Source organism: Aspergillus puulaauensis, chromosome 1 (genome assembly GCF_016861865.1).
Source record: "Aspergillus puulaauensis MK2 DNA, chromosome 1, nearly complete sequence".
Classification (NCBI taxonomy): domain Eukaryota; kingdom Fungi; phylum Ascomycota; class Eurotiomycetes; order Eurotiales; family Aspergillaceae; genus Aspergillus; species Aspergillus puulaauensis.
In genome coordinates, this window is record NC_054857.1 from 3726546 (window position 1) to 3743397 (window position 16852).

Consider the following 16852-nt stretch of genomic DNA (forward strand, 5'->3'; position numbering starts at 1 on the left):
GATAGGTAATCTAGATCATTCCAAGTAGACCTGAGTCGAGTTCATGACCAGGAGGGAAAAAAGGCAGTCCAGCCCAGCCTAGTGCATCCTCCTCAAAGCTTCAACCAACAGCTTCACCTCTTCCACATCCTTACCCACAATGTCAACAATCTCCTTCTGCACGGCAGGCTCACAGACCAAGAACCGTTCGATCAGATCTCCGTCGACAAACCGGAACGGCTCACTAGCTTGTCGGGTCATGGTCCGGAGTGCCCGGAACTCGTTGAAGGGGATACCGCCGAGAGAGTCGACGCGGCTTGCCATTGTGGCTTGGAAGCGCATCAGGAAGTCTTGGTATTCTGGGTTTATTACCCCGTAGAGGTAGATTGAGCCTTCGACCTATGTGGGGGGAGTGAATGTTAGTTTTGGGATTTTGTTGATATGTGGGGGTGGGGGTGGGGGTGGGAGTGGGATACGATCCGACGGGACTGGGGATAACGTACCGTTCCCAGGAAAGCCCTCGGGACAACTGTTGCACTACTTTGGATATTGACGGGGCGGATGCGGTTGACCATTTCGCCGAGGGAGATCTCGCCCGTGACCTCTAATCGGCGGCGGTCTTCTTCCTCGACGCCTGAGCGGTTGCGGCGGAGGACGATCAAGTTACCTTCTGCGTCGCTTTCGAGATATGTGTCTTCTGCGATGGAGGTAACGCCGGTGCTCCAGACAGTCTGGAAGTGACGAGCCACCTCTGTTAGCTTGCCAGGGAGGCCGTCTTTACCTTCCTCAAACTCAACGATGCAAACACTCTTCATGAGATCGGAGATGGCAATCACGTTTCCGGTCACAGTGATGTCCACGGGTGCTGTGGAGGTCCTGTAGTTGGCGAGTCTCTCAAGTTGCAGTCTGCCAGATTTGTGGGCCAACCGGTATACAACAACCTCGGGACTGGTTAGAATCATCGTAGAATCATAATATAGGGGAAACTTACAGTCTTAACAAGCGCAGCCACGATTTTATCGCCCATCATTGCCAACGCACGGCATGCTCCTTTCACTTTTGTCTCTTGGACCATGGCGAGCTTTCTACCGTTGTCGACTTCAAAGACGCGAATGTGTCCCTTGGGCGGCTCAAAGCCACCCTCGTCGCTCAGGTACGCGCTCCCAACAATAAACCGGTCCATTGGTTCGCCGTCATTGTTACCCGTGGCTTCGGCACGAATCACACTTTCCACGATCTCATCTTTCTGAAACTCAAAGGCATCCAGCCGTCTGAATAGGATTTCATCAGCAAGTACGAACTGGCTCTTTACGATCTCTTCCCCCCCGACCAACTTGCGCTCAATCGTGCCCATACCAAATGCCTTCTCTGAAGGAGAGTATGCGACACGTCTGACGGTGGCTTTGATAGGGAGCGTCTGGATCTGTGTGGTCCTTTCCTTATCGACCAGGCCAATCTTGAGTTCCTCGGCTGTAGCCACGGCAATTGACTCTGGGTAAGCTTCTGAGTGGAAATGGCATATCCGCGATGCCCCTTCCGAGTTCACGGCAGAGTAGATGATGCGGCCTTCGGATCCATATATCAGACTAGGGTTTTCACATGTAGCAAATACATTGTACAGTCCGTTTTCTCTGGGAAGCCTCTTGAAAGTCGGCTGTTCAGAACCAAGGATAAGCTTGTTCATTGAAGTAAGGGTATGGTCCTCGGGGTTATAATTGTACGTTATAACGCTTCCATCGGCCATCGAAATGAAGAGGGTCGGTGGGTTATCCGCCAATACCCTGGCGACAAGGACAGAGCGTGGGAAGGCCTCACCGGCAGGCCCCAGCGACGTCGTACTGATGTCGGCCAAGTCCTGCAGCTTGAGAACCGAGACCTTCGCCAGTTGAGGAAATCCCAGTATGCAAACATCAGTGGGAGACGACGGCACTGTAACACCCGAAACCTGATTATCTGCGCCGAATTTCTTTTCCGTTCTGACTTGAGGCTCTGACTGGATATCCAGCACGGTCACAAGCTCGCCACCCACAACCAGAACTATGGTGTCATCGTTGGCAGAAGCCGCGGTGATGATGAGCTGCCCCTGTGGCTCCCACTCGTAGACCGTCATTCCACCCTCGATATCTGCAATGAGGACTCTCCGTTCCGTGACTTGCAGTATCCGGCCGCCAGGTAGATTTGCCGCAAGCAGCGTGTTCTCCGAAAGACTCAACCCAAGGAAGCTTTCCAGCTCTTCTACCTCCCCATCGGCACTAAAACGGAAGACTCTCGTCTCATCCACAAATGTGACAAGCAGCGTATCCAAAAAGTCACCGCTCGACTCATCCTGCAAGCCCCATAAGTCTGTAATATGCTCCATATCCCCCAAGACACCCAACTCCTCCATTCCAACACCGCTGCGTACACTTCTCAGAGTTCCGTCATCGAACGCCCCGGAGCCAGTCACAATCCGAGCCTGGCCGGTCGAAAATTCATGCGTCTGACTTTCACTCGTGCGGTTTCCGAGATCCATTATCGTGAAGTCTAAAATAGGCGCAATGTTGGACAAGGTCTGGATCACTTCAAACGATTGATCGCTGATACGCAGAACTTGGGAGTCGCCTTGGTGTGATCCTACAAAAACCATACCACCTCCAAGATACACCAGGACAGATGCTCGAGGGATGTTTCCGAGGCTGTGTAATTCCCAGCGTTCCACCTCCGAGCCATCAAGGACAAGCATCAAGAAAAATAGCCTCCCATAGTCATCCGCTAGCAACCACCTCTGGCTGTCGACCTGTTCCCAAGCCACGAAGATTGTAGCTTCCTCCAAATGTTGCGATACGATTTCATTATTATCAGCGTCGACGTATTTAATCGACGTCTCGCCCAGAATAAGGAGGCCACCTGCATGAATTATCAGCAAACAAGCTCAAAAACGAAAAAAGACGGACTCACCTAAAGGAGCAGGAACAGGTATAAGATGGGATGCCCCAAGGTCCAACTCCTGCGTATAATCCGCAAAGTGCGTAAACTCCGATTCGGCACCTGCCCCAGAGGTGTGTTTCAACTCCCGAACCTTAAGCTTAACCTTCTTCTGGTTGTCCTCATACAGAAGCGCCAGTCGCGGAGATCCAGCCTGAACATGCAGGAAAGCAGACGAGCGAACAAACAGCTCATCGATCCTCGTAATTATCGGCTCAGCCAGCTCCCCAACCCGCGGTGCATCAGGGCCACTAGGCATCGCAACCGGTCGCCCTCTCTTCTTCCCAGGCAATTGCACAATCGGTATAACCACAATCATGCCATCATATACCTCCAGCGTCATGAACCGACCACTAGGGTCAATCATGCACCGGCTCCCTGTTTGTGCCTCGCGGGACGACGGGTCGGCGATATCGACATAGTTCCTCTCCGTATGAACCTGGTTATTTGCGCTATCCCACGAGAGTGTAAAATACGAGTAGCGATCCGTGCCGACGAAAAGGTGGTCTGTCGGCGAGTCCGCCGGTGCGGGGAGGCACGCCAGCATCGTCACCCTAGCGTATATAGAGCATGATGTAACGAGGGCGAGGCCATCCGGCGTCACGGCGTAGAATTCGAGTTGGTTCGCTTTTCTGTATGAAGTGCATCGAAACCGTCAGCAATGAAGCCCTTTTTCTTTCCATTTTTAAGACTGAGCTTGGTATTGGTCGAGCCAAAGCTCGTCAATCGGAGGGGGGCCAGGTACGCACGCAACAACCAGGCACTCGTTCTCGGGGTTCATAAAACGCAGCTTCAAAGCATGGCGAATGCTGCTCGCGCGATGAATTGGCACGATGTACGACATCTTGCATTGATGGGGAATGTCCAAGTCCCTATGTTCGGGTGCTTTTTCTAAGGACCACCTGCGGGGGCGGCCTCCCAGAAGCAGGACAGGAGCTGTTTGCACGAGAAATTATGAATCTCAACGCAGCATGTATATCTGCATCCTCTCGTGCGATCGGGAGGTGGCAGGGTGGGTGGCTGATAGGATGAAGTTGAAGAAGCTGGAGTTGGCTGAGGTATGCGGGACTTAGAGGTTCGTTGGCGGGCGCGTTTATCTCGCAGAAATCCGATGACGCTTGTTTGCGGACTCCGTTAACTCCGCCGCAGTCCACCGCTACGACGGAGTACAATGTAACCAGTTTACTCGACTTTATCAATCTAGCATCATTACAAACAGTTCATTATAGAATAACGGCCTCTGAAAAATATAATTGATCTGTATATTAAAATGATACTCGGCTCCGAGAAAATTGAGTTGCAATCATAGAGACGTTCTGTCTCTTACAGCATCGTTATACCGTCTATCTCATCCATATAATGGTCAAAACTCCTTTTGTGGTCGACCGTCAGAGGAAGCAAAGCACTAGGCATACAGAAACCACGCCAACAAAACCAAGAAAAATCGGAGTATATGTGCAAATATAAACAAGCGGGGGTTAGAATGTAAGAAAGTCATGGCATGAGGATAGTGGTAAAAGGAGCAAGCGAATCATGACCAGACGTCCTCTTGGTAACTACCACTACTCCGCATATGCTTCACCATCTCCTCTCCCTTCTCAGCAGGAAGACCACGCTGGTTCGCAATGATTTGACCAAGCACAAGGTTGACCTCACGAGCCATGTTCGCAGCATCGCCGCAAACGTAGAACGTCGCCTTTTGCTTGAGCAGGTCGCTGACAAGCTCAGCATGTTCGCGGAGTCTGTGCTGGACATAAACCTTCTTCGATGATTCACGGGAGAATGCAGTGATGAACTTCAAGTTGTCACCAAGCTGGTCCTGGAAAGTCTATAGAGCGAAAGAATCAAGATTAGCAAAGTTCAATCAAACGAGGCAAGCAATGGCAAAAGAGTACATACCTTCCATTCATCCTGATAGAGGAAATCCTCATCACGGTTGCGGCAGCCAAAGAACAGAACAGCAGGGCCAACCTTCTCGCCCCTAGCAGCCAAAGCAGCACGTTCCTGAATGAACCCACGGAAAGGAGCGACACCAGTGCCGGGACCAATCATAATAATGGGTCTCGAGGGATCAGAAGGCAGCTTGAAGTTGGAGTGACGGACGTGAACTGGGACATGGATTCCATCGTACTTGTTGCGTGGACCGGTGATGGCGTAAGTCTGACCGTGGGGATCAGGCGATGGGTCACCATTTTGCTTCTGCTTCAGAGCAAAGAGGTAGTTCGTGGTGACACCCTTGACGACATGGGTAGCACCGGGCAAACGCACAGACTCCACAACAGCAGTAATACTGATCTTGTCCTTCTGGACAAGGGACGAGGAGGAGATCGAGTAGTAACGGGGCTGGATCTTGTTAAGACCCTCAATGAGCAGGGAGAACGGAACGTTGGTGAAGGGCTTGGAGGTAATGCTCTGCAAGGCCTGGGCGATGTTGAAACACTTGTTGGTGATCTTCTCGTGGAAGTAATCCTTATCACCACCGAGACGCACAATTTCCGCCTTGCTCTCCTCATCAGGGGCGAAGGCACCGAGGGTCGCGACGAATTGACGAGAAACCGGAGCACAGACTTCCATGTAGTAACGAACGGCGGCATCATATGTAGTAGGGGTCGGGATAGGGACCTTTGCGGTAACATCAATGCCCTTGATACTAATAACCGAGTCGCGCTTCTCCTCGAGACCGAATACGTTAAGGAATCGATCCACTTCGGCACCTGCGTTAGTGGGCCACACCGCAATGTGGTCACCAGTCTGGTACGAGAGGCCGCTTCCAGCAATACTGATTTCCATATGCAAGCAGTTGCGGTCCTTGACAGTAAACAGCTCGCGAGACTCGACAATAGGTGCGACGTAGGGGTTGTGCGCAGAAAAGGGGCCCTTTGCTTCACCGTCAAGATGTCCCTTGGTAGGTTCACCGAGGTAAACGGAGGTGTCCTCTGGGGTCAAAGAGTCATCTTCGGTAACGTTGAAAACCGGCTCGTAGGAGGCATCGCGCTCCTGCAGGCCCATAGACTCAGAGAGCGCAGCCCACATGGGTTCCTTCCATGCCAAAAAGTCTTCTTCCATTGTACCGGCACCATCGTCACCCTCACCAGCAGACCCAATACGTTGAGCACCGAGCTTCGTGAAAGCAGTGTCAACCTGACGAACCATGGCGTTGTAGTGTTCATATGTGTTGTTACCCAGACCGAAAACGACATACTTGAGGGCCGACAGTGGCTGGTCCTCGGCGGAACCGCCACCTTCAAAGCTCACGTCTTCGCCGGTGAGGAACTGGTAGAATTCGACAGCGTTATCGGTAGGCTCACCCTCTCCATAGGTGGCCAAAACGAAAAACGCAACCTTGTCGTCCGGGAATTTGTCCAAGTTCTCGTAGTCGTACTCTTCGAGATCAGCCACCATAGTCTTGAGACCGAACCGTTGAGATCCTTCTTTCGCCAGCCTCGAGGCGTAGTCCTCCGCTGTTCCAGTTTGAGATCCGTAGAAAATAACACAGTTCTTGCCAGTTTCGTCCATCTTCTCAACGATGTCTCTAGACTTTCCGGCCTTTGCCGCGCCGTTCATGGCTGATCCGGAGGAGGCATAAGGATCTTTGGCGACGGCCCAGAACGTGCCCTTGGTGAAGTAGGCAACGCTACCAGCCAGGAGCACCGCGAGGACGACCACATCGAGAGTGTCGAGTTGAGCCATGGTGAAGTTTGTCGACGGCGCACGCGAAACACTCGGTTGACCAGAACTCGAGCGAGTAACCGCCCGAGATTAGAGAGGGAAGGGGAGAAAAACGACACCCCCTGATGACTGGACCAGCCTTGGCAGAGACAAAGACCCTGGATCCAATGCTGTTGGAGAATAAAGAGGGGAGGATGAGGGGAAGAAGAGAGAGCGAGGGCAAGCCCGAAGAGAAAGGAAAAGGACACGCAGTGAAGAAGCGGAGAGAACGTCGGAGTGCAGGTGGGCGCCGTGGTCTGATCCTCGCCTTAAGTGGTCCCCATAAGACGACTCGGAAGACGGAAAGTGGAAGTGAACGTGATGGGGGGCAGAAAGTGGTGACTGAGGCAGCAACGGCACCAACCGCGCCAGAAAAAAAAGTCCCAATTGCTCCGAGGCCGGGCGGGGGCTGGATGTCAGGCCGTGGCCGTGGGCGAGAGTGCGTGTGCCTGTGCTTGTGACTGTCGGTCAGTCCGCCACTCGCGCAAATCTGAGATAAGAAGTAGTTGAAAAAGTAATTTGCACGACGCAGGAGGTGTATGCACAGCAGGACGAGAAGAGTAAGACTGAGACAGCCAGGCCATGCTTCAGGCTCGGCACCGCTATCTATATATGCGCTGGCAGTTTGCCAGCGGACCCCACGCTCGACGGTGCTTCTCCGGGCTCGGAAGAGAAATTCGGGCACTTCTCTCCAGGGTGAAACTGGAGGTGGCGGGCGGAGCGCGGTGCTGTTGACGGTTGGAGGCGACAACAGGCATCGCCTGGAGCATTGTATGGGGAAATCTCCCGAAAAGGCTACCGAGCACACTCCCACACCGTAAGTAGCCGAATTCCGCCTTTGCCCTCCCAGACATTGCTGCCATGGCCCAGGTTCGTGTTCGTGCGGGCAGAATTTGGCGCATCTGGGAGCAGGCTATTTTTTACTACGTATTTAATTCATGGAGTAGACAGAGATACTGGCGCGGTTATCTAATCTGAGGGACTGCAAAGCCGACAGACGATCGTCCCTGACTACGTTGATCGCAGAATCAGATAAGCCTGCGTTGGAGGAGCGATGACAGGGTCGGCGCTCGTTTCAGCATTGTCTCGAAGCAACCTGAACCAACCTTGGAAACTTTCCTCGTCCTCCTGTGTCGCCCAAGGGCCGTTATTCCGCTCTCGCTGCCAGCTGGGCTGATGGAGTCTCATGGAGGCAAGGAAGAATTCCCGTGAAGCGGGATTTCTTGCGGCTTGTGGACTGGCGGGCAAGGACGGATTCGTTCCGCACGGCACCATGTTCCAGCTCCGGACAATGGAACCTAACGAGGAAATCATGGCAATGGCTGCGCAGTGCTGTACTCTCGGTACATTAATGTATTTCGACTGGATTCTCAAATATACAACATAAATAAGGCTACAGCCAGGCGTTTGAGTTCCCTATCCGCTCTGGTGCTAGTCTACACTCTACATATATATATATACCTTTTTTCAAAACGGTCAGAACGAACGCAACAGTATAAAAGTGTATTCTCGATTGAATTGGTGAAATTGAAGATATTGATAAAGACTAGACATTTATATATGAATTTGGATAGTTCTTACTAGACCTCGTTTTCTCTTCTGGCAATACCAAGTGTTTACAGCGTCTACCAAACACCTAGAATGAAGGATAGATTATTCGCTTCTGGACTGCGAAACCATACCATCTTTTATATCCCAGTAATATATATACAACAGAGAAGATATATTCCAGTTTCTAATGCTGACTGCCTCAATCTTATATAAGTTTGCTGTGCACCCTTGAGTCTGGTTTCTGAATAGCTCAGCGCTGTAAGCCACGTGCTACCCTTCGCATTGAGACAAGGAATACGGCGTCCTCTTCTGTCAACGTGGACAAAGAAAATCGATCGGTCTTGGTTTAGTCCATCATTGAGCTCGAACTCCTGAACCTTATGGGCAAACGGTTCTCTCTCAATTGAAACAGCAGGGGTATTATTACTAGGGACCGGTAGTGTGTGAATGAAGTCAGTGTCCAATATGTCAAAAAACGCAGACTCCGCTACACAGTACTAGTACTGAATGAAAATGCCTTGATGCTGAAGGCTTTCGAGAACTCTAGATGGATGCTCGACTTCATTTCCAAATTAAGTTTAGGCCAGCGCCGCTTTGCGCTGTGGGATCACGCCCAGTGCGTGGACGGAGCAGTCGGGCGTCCCGAATCAGAGCAAAGCCGACCAGTCACCGACTGCGGTGGAGGCAGAAAATTCAGCCAAATAAACGCGATTTTGCCAAGCCTCCAGCTGTCAGTCGGTTTCCCCAAAAGTTCCTCTAACTGATCCAAGACAACCGCCAACGGTCGCCGAAAGGCCACCACGGCAACCGACGCCGGCCAAGGTCAGACCGGAGGGATACAGAGGGGATTGGGGCCTTTTCGGGCGATATACAGGGCCATGCTTATATCAGGAAGTGCGCGACGACGTTCGGTTCCGCAACCAGCAGCAAGGGTGATATATATCTAGTGACACCTAGGTAATGGGTAGCATGTACGGTAGATACATCTGCACTGCACACTAAGACTACGCAGTACATTAATTGAGCACCTATCAAGCATCAAGAGTCTGCTCAGCCGCCTGCTTAATCGCACCCACAGCAGCAAACTGAAGTCCCGGCCCGACACTAATTCTCGAAACACCAAGAGCAGCAACTTCCTTGGTGGGCAACAACCCAGGTGTCACATTCACTCGACCCTCAAATGCCTCCACCAGCTTCGCGATCTCTTCTTTTGTCAGCGACCCAGGAACCGGCCTATCCATGGGTCCCATAACAAACACAGTTGTCGCACCAGCATCAAGGAATGCATGACCGCGCGAGACAACCTCGTCAAACGCACCGCCGTATACAAGGGCGTCAGCCCTAGCATTGACCACGAAATCAGGAACACCCAGGGCGGTCGCAGTGGCTAGAACCCGCTTGATTCTATCGACTGCATCGGAAGCGCTGTAGAACTGTTTTCTCTCCTTGTCGAAGTCCTCGAGGTTAACGCCGACAGCGCCAGCTTCGATTACCTGTTTGATGGAGTCTTCCAGCTGCTCGCCGTATCCATCTTGGATATCGACGGTCAATGGTTTTCCGGAGTCCTTGATGACGGATGCGATTATCTTGGTAGCTCTGATGTTTTCTTCGAGGGTTAGTGCCTCATCGCTGGTGCCGGCGGCTTCGGCGATTGCGTAGCTTGCGGTTGCGATGGCCTTTGAAGAGGGCAGAGATGCAATTGTTTTGGCTGAGATGCCGTCGTACACGTTTGCGAGAATGACTGGGTGATGTGGCTTGTGCAGACTCTTGAAGGTCTTTGCAGTGAGGTTCAAGTTGGAAGCCATGATGATTTGGATGGGCGGATGGGAATGAAGAGAGTCCAGAATGTTGAACTGGGGAGGGGTCGAACTTTATTTCTCCCCGTCACGTTGGTGCCAACAGAGGATTCGATTCTCTTGACGTGTTTGGATCGTGGTTTCTTTGTCTTCTCATGTTAGCACACCTGATGACGTACGGTGAGATTGGGCACATCGAGGCCCGGGCACACACTGTTCATCATCAAGTATGCTAACATAAGAAGACAGGGGCGCGCCGTATCACATCTTGACTACTCCACACACACCTCTATGGATTATTTACATACACAGTGATACACCCCGCCTAGGCCTAAAAAGTAGTAAATCGCGTTATATAAATAATGTTATTATTAATTATACGATCTTTTTTGAAAATAATAATAATAAATTAGGGAATTAATTAATAATATAAAATTTACTGTTTTTTAGGCCTAGAAGGGGTGTATGTACCAGTCTTATTCAAGTCGAGACAGTTTATTCAGTATTTAAACAGCAACGATAACACCCTTCAACTCAATGGAGTGCACCTTCAACAATAACCTGTTGCTGCGCAGAAGTACCCTCAGGTTTCCAAATTCGATTGAGCTTCAACCCAGCCTTGTTCAACAGCGATTCCCACTCCTTACCGGTCCGTTCAGCTGACGCGAACGCAGTCATCATAGTCACATCGCCAATCGCAGCCATCCAAGGGATATTAGTCTCCGGCATCGCTTTCTCATGAATCAACACCAAAGAATCAGGGCCCATTGCTTCACGAATCCTTGATAGGATTTCCACGGCCTGCTTGTCCGGCCAGTCATGGAGGACAGTACGGAGGTAGTAAGCCTTTGCGCGTTTGACAGGCTGTTCATCGAAGAAACTATGGGGCTTGACCTCGATTCCATTGGGCAGATCAGCAGTCTCAAGCACGTGTGGTAAATCCTGGAGAACCAGTCTTCCCTGCAGAGAAGGGAATTTCTTGTGGAAGGCCAGGAGGTCTTTACCCCGGCCGCCACCGATATCCACGAGAACAACATCGGTGGGGGTCTGTACTTGTAGTTTCTTCTCCACTGGGAAGAAGTCTAGCCAATCCTTCTCGTCGCGACGATAGGGCGAGGCCATGACTGTGTCGAAGGCGTTTTGGTAGTAAGGATTCGACGACATGTATTCGAAATATCCATCCTTGGTTCCGAGTGCGAAATTTAAGGGGGAGTCGTCAATATCGTCTGGAGTTTTCCATCCTTTCTGCTTGAAGTACTCCGGGAGCCGGGCGACGAAAAGAACGAGGTGGGTACTGAACACGCATCATGTTAGTTGTATGTTAACGCTTGACATAGAAAGAGAGCAGTTCACTTACAAGAATATTACGGCTGCAGACATCCAACACGACGAGACGTAGGCCTCTGTGAATCGAGTGGGAGAGAAGGTATCAGAGGTATGTTGCTTGAGAATATCCAACGGCACAAGTAGCTTCATGAGCCTCCCTATTCCTCATCAATACCAGAGTAGAATTGAATAGAGTAGAGGAAAATATATACCAACTAGCTTTGGGTCGGCTTGGACATCTTCAGAAAGCTGACCGACGCGCACTTGGCCCTCTTTATCCTCGGAGGAACGCTTGATGATGGCATCGAAGAGCTTAAGGTCTACTGCGAGACGGACAGCGATGGCTTGGTGGTACTTTAAGTTGATTAGCTGGACCGCGCCCGAGAGATCAAGTATGGGAGATTTACTGAATAAAGCAGCCTGAGCGTCTTATCCAATGGAGCTTCACATTGGCTCCTCAATCGATCGCAGGCTTGGTAAAGCTCAGCTCGTTGCTGAGGGTCTAGAGATTCAACAGTGTCAGAAGAATTGACCAACTTGATGGACTCGATAAGCTGAGGAATATCCATGGTCACGGTGATGCAGTTCAATTTTTTGAGATCCACACGTGCGATCGCCAGAAGTTATCTAATAAGTAAGGGAAACAACACAGTATTCGGAGGAAGACCAGAGAAATGAATGGGGTATGGAGTTGTCTCTGCACATGACTTGGCATTTATCATAATGCTTTTGCAGAATTACAAGAAGAGATGATGAAATAGATTAAGCTGAAGCATGTAAGTACGGAGTCGGAGTAAGGGTGTTACTCTCAGATTATGATAGATCGCCGTACAGATGTACATGGTGCAGCTTGTTAAATACCGTAAATTGCAGGTAACTGTATAATGGAATGCAAATTGCAATGTTCTCGTTACCAAGGCAAAAGAAAGTTGATTGTTGCTTCCATGTCAGGTTTGCATCGGACTCACTATAAAGCGCCTACCCCGACTATCACACTCTTGAGAGCTTGCGTCGATACGAGATTGAAGACAATCAACTAAATTGAAGCCAAGAACGATATCCTCCAGATCGAGATCGAGCTTACTCAGATTTCCTTCGTCCTGGAGCTTCAATCCACCTTTAAGTGCGATCTACAAAGTGTACTCCGTAGCACAATATGCAGGTAAAAAGACGGTGAATCTTCAAGGCTGGCTGGATGTGTCAGCTTCTGCAATGCCAGCTGTGTGATTCTGCAGGTCTAATATTGCATCGCGACTCGCTTGTACCACCAAGGGACAGGACATCCACTCTCAAGCTCCAAGTGGGGAACCGGAATGAGGAGGAAATGGTTTTTACACCTGACGAATAGGACGTGCATTAGCTCTCCAGATTGGCTTTGTCACCACAGCACGAGCCCAGTCAGCTCCAGCAGAGCAAGGCCCTTGTTCAGGTGTGTATTGACACAGTGTGCCAAGGTATTCATACAAATCTCAACATTACTTGTTGTTTTGCAGAATCCAAGTATCGAAGCCGAGCATAGCCTTGCTAGGAGGTGCGGTGAACCACTGCGTCAGTAGTTATTAATGGGCTGCTGGGTACTCGCGAGTAGGAGCTGGAGCCACCCCACCCATGCTTGTCGACGGTCTTTTCGTTTCCATCTTATTTTCCTCCTGCCACTTGGTGTAAACCATCCATCCGTATTGCCAAGCCTCCAAATGCCCTTCAATCTGGAAGACGCGATATCAAAATATCGACAGTTTTCACCCGACCCGTCCTATGTCTTTTATGGCCTGGTTATCTTTGTATTCTACTACTGGTGGAGATCTACATCACTGAAGAATCCATCCCGACTACCAGTCATTGGCAGAAGATGGTACGAGCTGGGCAATGGCAAAGCTAAGCAACGGTTCCTGGATGACTGCCTTGGCCTGGTCAGGTCCTGTCTGGAGAAGGTCAGTGATTCCCGAGTTTGATCCGTTCGTCTTATCTAAGTGTAAAATCTACTTCAACAGCACGGAGATGCTTTCTATCTCTATACGGACTCTGCGTATCGCTTGATCCTGTCTCGTAAATATGTCGATATGATCCGCAATGAGAAGCGCCTGAACTTCATCAAGGCGCACGCAGTTGTAAGGAAAAGACATGACCCTCTGGTAAAACAAAGACTAACAGAAAACAGAAGATGGACAATGGCGTACCCGGCTTTGAGCCACTGGCATCAATGACAAGCGATAAAAGGATTGTACATGCTGTGGCGAAGCATTCGCTTAATCGCCATTTAGGTCAGCCTTTCGCTTGTAGTCTCCAATTGTCTGCGGCTAACTGTAACAGGGACCTTTATTCAGCCACTCAATGAAGAGTCTGACTATGCCCTTCGTCAAGTTTTGACTGATAACCCTGGTATTACTCCGTATCCTGACGAGCTGAATGAACGTTGAGAGCGGAGCTGACGAATCACAGATTACCACGAGGTCATGCTGAAAGACTGTGTCTGGAGAATAATCGCACAGATAATGTCCAGGGTATTCATCAACGACAAGGACTACTACCGGAATCCAGATTGGGTCCACGCGAGCTCTGAATATGTCGAGCTGGCAGCCGTGGCAGGATTTGAGCTTCGACGATTCCCAAAATGGGCAAAGCCGTTGGTCGCGCACTTCTTCCCTAATTGCCGGAAGCTCAGATCTATTCTCCATCATGTCAACACTCTTCTGAAACCGCTGAAAGAAAAGCTCGATCAGCAGAGCTTGGACGATGATCCCAAGAGCCCGTTAGACTTTTTACATCAAAAGGTCCACGACCAATCGGAAGAGCTTGGGTCCATGTTAATCGCCCTCTGCCTGGTGTCGTACGATGGAGGGAGCGAATTGTTCACTCATGTTCTTCACTCAGTTTGGGGGAACGATCAACTCGTAAAGGACCTCCGTTCGGAGATTGTCAATGTGGTTGGAAAAGAGGGAGGGTTCAACAAGAATGCCCTTCAAAATCTCGTGCTCATGGACAGTGTCCTGAAGGAAGCACAGCGTCTGCATCCCGAGTCCGTTCGTGAGTCTACCTACCTGCACTCCCCACACAGAATGTCCCCGCTGACTCGATATCAGTCATGCTGCAGCGAATCGCTGTAGAGGAAGTCGTGTTACCAGATGGACTCATCATCCCGAAGGGAACCCCCATGATGGTCTCCGGCGCCCACATGCTCGACGCCTCCATCTGGCCTGACGGCGACAAGTTCGACGGTTACCGGTTTTACAATCTACGCAAGAAGGCAGATCCCTCCGTGAGTCTGGCATCATACAACTTCACATCAACATCCCCCGACCAGTTCAGCTTTGGCCATGGATCCCAGGCGTGTCCGGGGAGGTTCTTTGCGTCGTATATGCAGAAGATACTCCTCTGCCATGTGATCATGAAATACGACGCTTCGGTTACCATTCCGGAGGAGGGCGCTTGCTTTCAGCGCGGACTGGCTCATGTTGCCCATCCGGGCTTGAAGGCGCGTGTTAGGCGGAGGCAGGAGGAGATTCAACTATGAGAATTTGAATGTTGGACCTTGTCTGACTTACGTCTTTACTCGATATGTCATACATCCATTTTCTCTGAATGAAAAAGCTATTACTATCCGACTCCCATACAAATGGAATTCTTTCTCAGGGACCGCCAGTACACCTTTGAAACATACATGGCAGCATCGAGTATCTCCGGACTGTTGTCTTAAGAGACCTGTATTGGCATATGTGACGCAGTGGTACTTTGGTTATTATTGCATTGCAATCTATTGGTGATTTCGTACGTTCAATGCGATTGAAAATTTCGTCACCCAGGAGAGAACATGTTTGTCTTTCCTCCGCAAGCCACAGCACAAGGATTGGGTCGCTTCCAGGATTGAATGCGAATTATGGTTCCGGCGGCATGAGAGTCCTTCAAATATCAGTCTGTTTGTTGGCTCGGCTACCTGGATACCCCTACTTACTTAGGTAGGACATAATACGTAGGCCGTGCTACAGTGGCACAGAATACGACTAGCTAGCTTCATAATGCCAGCAGCTGAGCAGCTGAGTATATCTAGGCAGTTTAAGCTGAGTTATATCGCTGCGGACCAGGCACCATCGTGAATCTATCCACTAGTATTCGAAGCTTACCATGGCAATAGAAGAATTCACGTCAATCCATATACTCGAGTATGGCGACGCAATATCTCCGACCTCGAAACCCAAGTTTCTATCTGCCCTAAGGCATGCTCTCGTCAACATTGGGTTCTTCTACATCAGGAATCCGCCTATAGGAATCAAAGTCCGCGAGGCGCTTGTCCAGAAAACGGGGTCATTCTTTGCTCTGCCAACGGCCGAAAAAGAGCAGGTGGCTTTGGTCAACAGCAGGCACTTTCGAGGGTATGCTTCGCTGGGTAGTGAAAGAACAGGGACGAAGACTGATGGACGGGAGACGCTCACGGTGTGTACAGACATACTACTGTTCTTTGAAAGTAACCGCTAAAAGATAGTAATTATGAAGGTTGGCTTTGACGACTCAGCGCGTGGTTCGAATTTGCCAGACTACCATAACCTGATCGGTCCAAACCAGGCATGACTATATTTCTCCTCGACCTACCCGTATTGTCTGATATTGACTTTATGGAATAGTGGCCTCCTGAATCCTGCGTACCAGGTTTCCGACAGGCAGTCGAAGCGTACCTGAACGAGATACAAGCACTCTCGAACACATTTGCCATTCTAATCGCAGAGACACTGGACATGGAACCTACCGTGTTCACCAAACTACTAGACAAAACCCGCTACAGTCTCCTTCGAATAGCCGCGTACCCGCGCCCTCAAGGTTCCTCAAATCCAGAAACAGGATTCCAGGGCGTCGGTCCTCACAAGGACGGGAGTTTCCTAACCTTCCTCCTCCAGGGCACCGGCCACTCGAGCCTCGAAGTCCAGAACAAGGCCGGGGAGTGGATCGCCGCGCCTCCTGTTGAAAACACCCTCGTCGTGAATATCGGGCGCTCACTCGAAACACTCACCCGCGGGGTCTGCGTTGCTACCACCCACCGAGTCATTCTGCGACAGGGCCAGTATTGCCAGGGGCATAATGGAACGCGCCTGAGTTTTCCGTTTTTCCAGAGTCTGGGGCTGGATGTGGCCCCGGAGGATATGCAAATCGATATTCCGGAGCATATCCTGGCTCTACGTCGAGACGATGATATCTCTGAGGTGGAGACGTACTTTGCTGAGGCTTTCAAGGGTCTGGTTGGCGAGGCGCTTCTAACGAACGGGGTCTCGAGCTACCCAGGGGTTGGGACGCGGTGGTATCCTGAACTGGAGGCTGAGGTGAGGAAACAGCAGCATGCGGCGAAGCAGTTAGATGACTCCAAAGCTGTGAGTGCGTGAACATTTTGGCTTTTATTGGGAATAGGAGGGTTGGCTCTAGTGCTGTGTTATGTAGTTTGAAGATGGAGGTTCATTATCATATTTCTTATCTACAAATGAAGGCTATTTCCGCGTCCGAATATCGCACTGGTTGGTATTATTACACTCTGTGCAGGAACATGT

The 16852-nt window shown here is 50.5% G+C and overlaps 7 protein-coding genes across 7 annotated transcripts; 3 read left to right on the plus strand and 4 right to left on the minus strand.

Annotated features, from left to right (window-relative positions):
- Positions 1 to 78: 78 nt before the first annotated feature.
- Positions 79 to 3787, minus strand: APUU_11476A (DDB1/RSE1 family protein; the record flags this gene model as incomplete). The annotated part of the gene is made up of 5 exons (XM_041697570.1): positions 79 to 378; positions 483 to 920; positions 971 to 2865; positions 2917 to 3575; positions 3693 to 3787. The coding sequence occupies 5 exons, from the start codon at positions 3785 to 3787 to the stop codon at positions 79 to 81; spliced, it is 3387 nt and encodes a 1128-aa protein (XP_041550842.1).
- Positions 3788 to 4474: 687 nt separating this feature from the next.
- cprA (NADPH--hemoprotein reductase cprA) lies at positions 4475 to 6633 on the minus strand (the record flags this gene model as incomplete). Its single annotated transcript, XM_041697571.1, has 2 exons — positions 4475 to 4771; positions 4843 to 6633. The coding sequence occupies 2 exons, from the start codon at positions 6631 to 6633 to the stop codon at positions 4475 to 4477; spliced, it is 2088 nt and encodes a 695-aa protein (XP_041550843.1).
- A 104-nt stretch (positions 6634 to 6737) lies between these two features.
- On the plus strand, positions 6738 to 7112 carry APUU_11478S (uncharacterized protein; the record flags this gene model as incomplete). Its single annotated transcript, XM_041697572.1, has 1 exon — positions 6738 to 7112. One exon carries the CDS (start codon positions 6738 to 6740, stop codon positions 7110 to 7112), a length of 375 nt encoding a protein of 124 aa, XP_041550844.1.
- Positions 7113 to 9233: 2121 nt separating this feature from the next.
- On the minus strand, positions 9234 to 10007 carry APUU_11479A (isocitrate lyase/PEP mutase family protein; the record flags this gene model as incomplete). Its single annotated transcript, XM_041697573.1, has 1 exon — positions 9234 to 10007. One exon carries the CDS (start codon positions 10005 to 10007, stop codon positions 9234 to 9236), a length of 774 nt encoding a protein of 257 aa, XP_041550845.1.
- A 525-nt stretch (positions 10008 to 10532) lies between these two features.
- Positions 10533 to 11893, minus strand: APUU_11480A (uncharacterized protein; the record flags this gene model as incomplete). Its single annotated transcript, XM_041697575.1, has 4 exons — positions 10533 to 11292; positions 11356 to 11482; positions 11537 to 11678; positions 11732 to 11893. 4 exons carry the CDS (start codon positions 11891 to 11893, stop codon positions 10533 to 10535), a joined length of 1191 nt encoding a protein of 396 aa, XP_041550846.1.
- A 1125-nt stretch (positions 11894 to 13018) lies between these two features.
- APUU_11481S (cytochrome P450) lies at positions 13019 to 14835 on the plus strand (the record flags this gene model as incomplete). The annotated part of the gene is made up of 6 exons (XM_041697576.1): positions 13019 to 13255; positions 13316 to 13432; positions 13483 to 13585; positions 13635 to 13703; positions 13764 to 14348; positions 14405 to 14835. 6 exons carry the CDS (start codon positions 13019 to 13021, stop codon positions 14833 to 14835), a joined length of 1542 nt encoding a protein of 513 aa, XP_041550847.1.
- Positions 14836 to 15443: 608 nt separating this feature from the next.
- APUU_11482S (uncharacterized protein) lies at positions 15444 to 16690 on the plus strand (the record flags this gene model as incomplete). The annotated part of the gene is made up of 3 exons (XM_041697577.1): positions 15444 to 15752; positions 15813 to 15837; positions 15966 to 16690. The coding sequence occupies 3 exons, from the start codon at positions 15444 to 15446 to the stop codon at positions 16688 to 16690; spliced, it is 1059 nt and encodes a 352-aa protein (XP_041550848.1).
- Between the last annotated feature and the right edge of the window lie 162 nt (positions 16691 to 16852).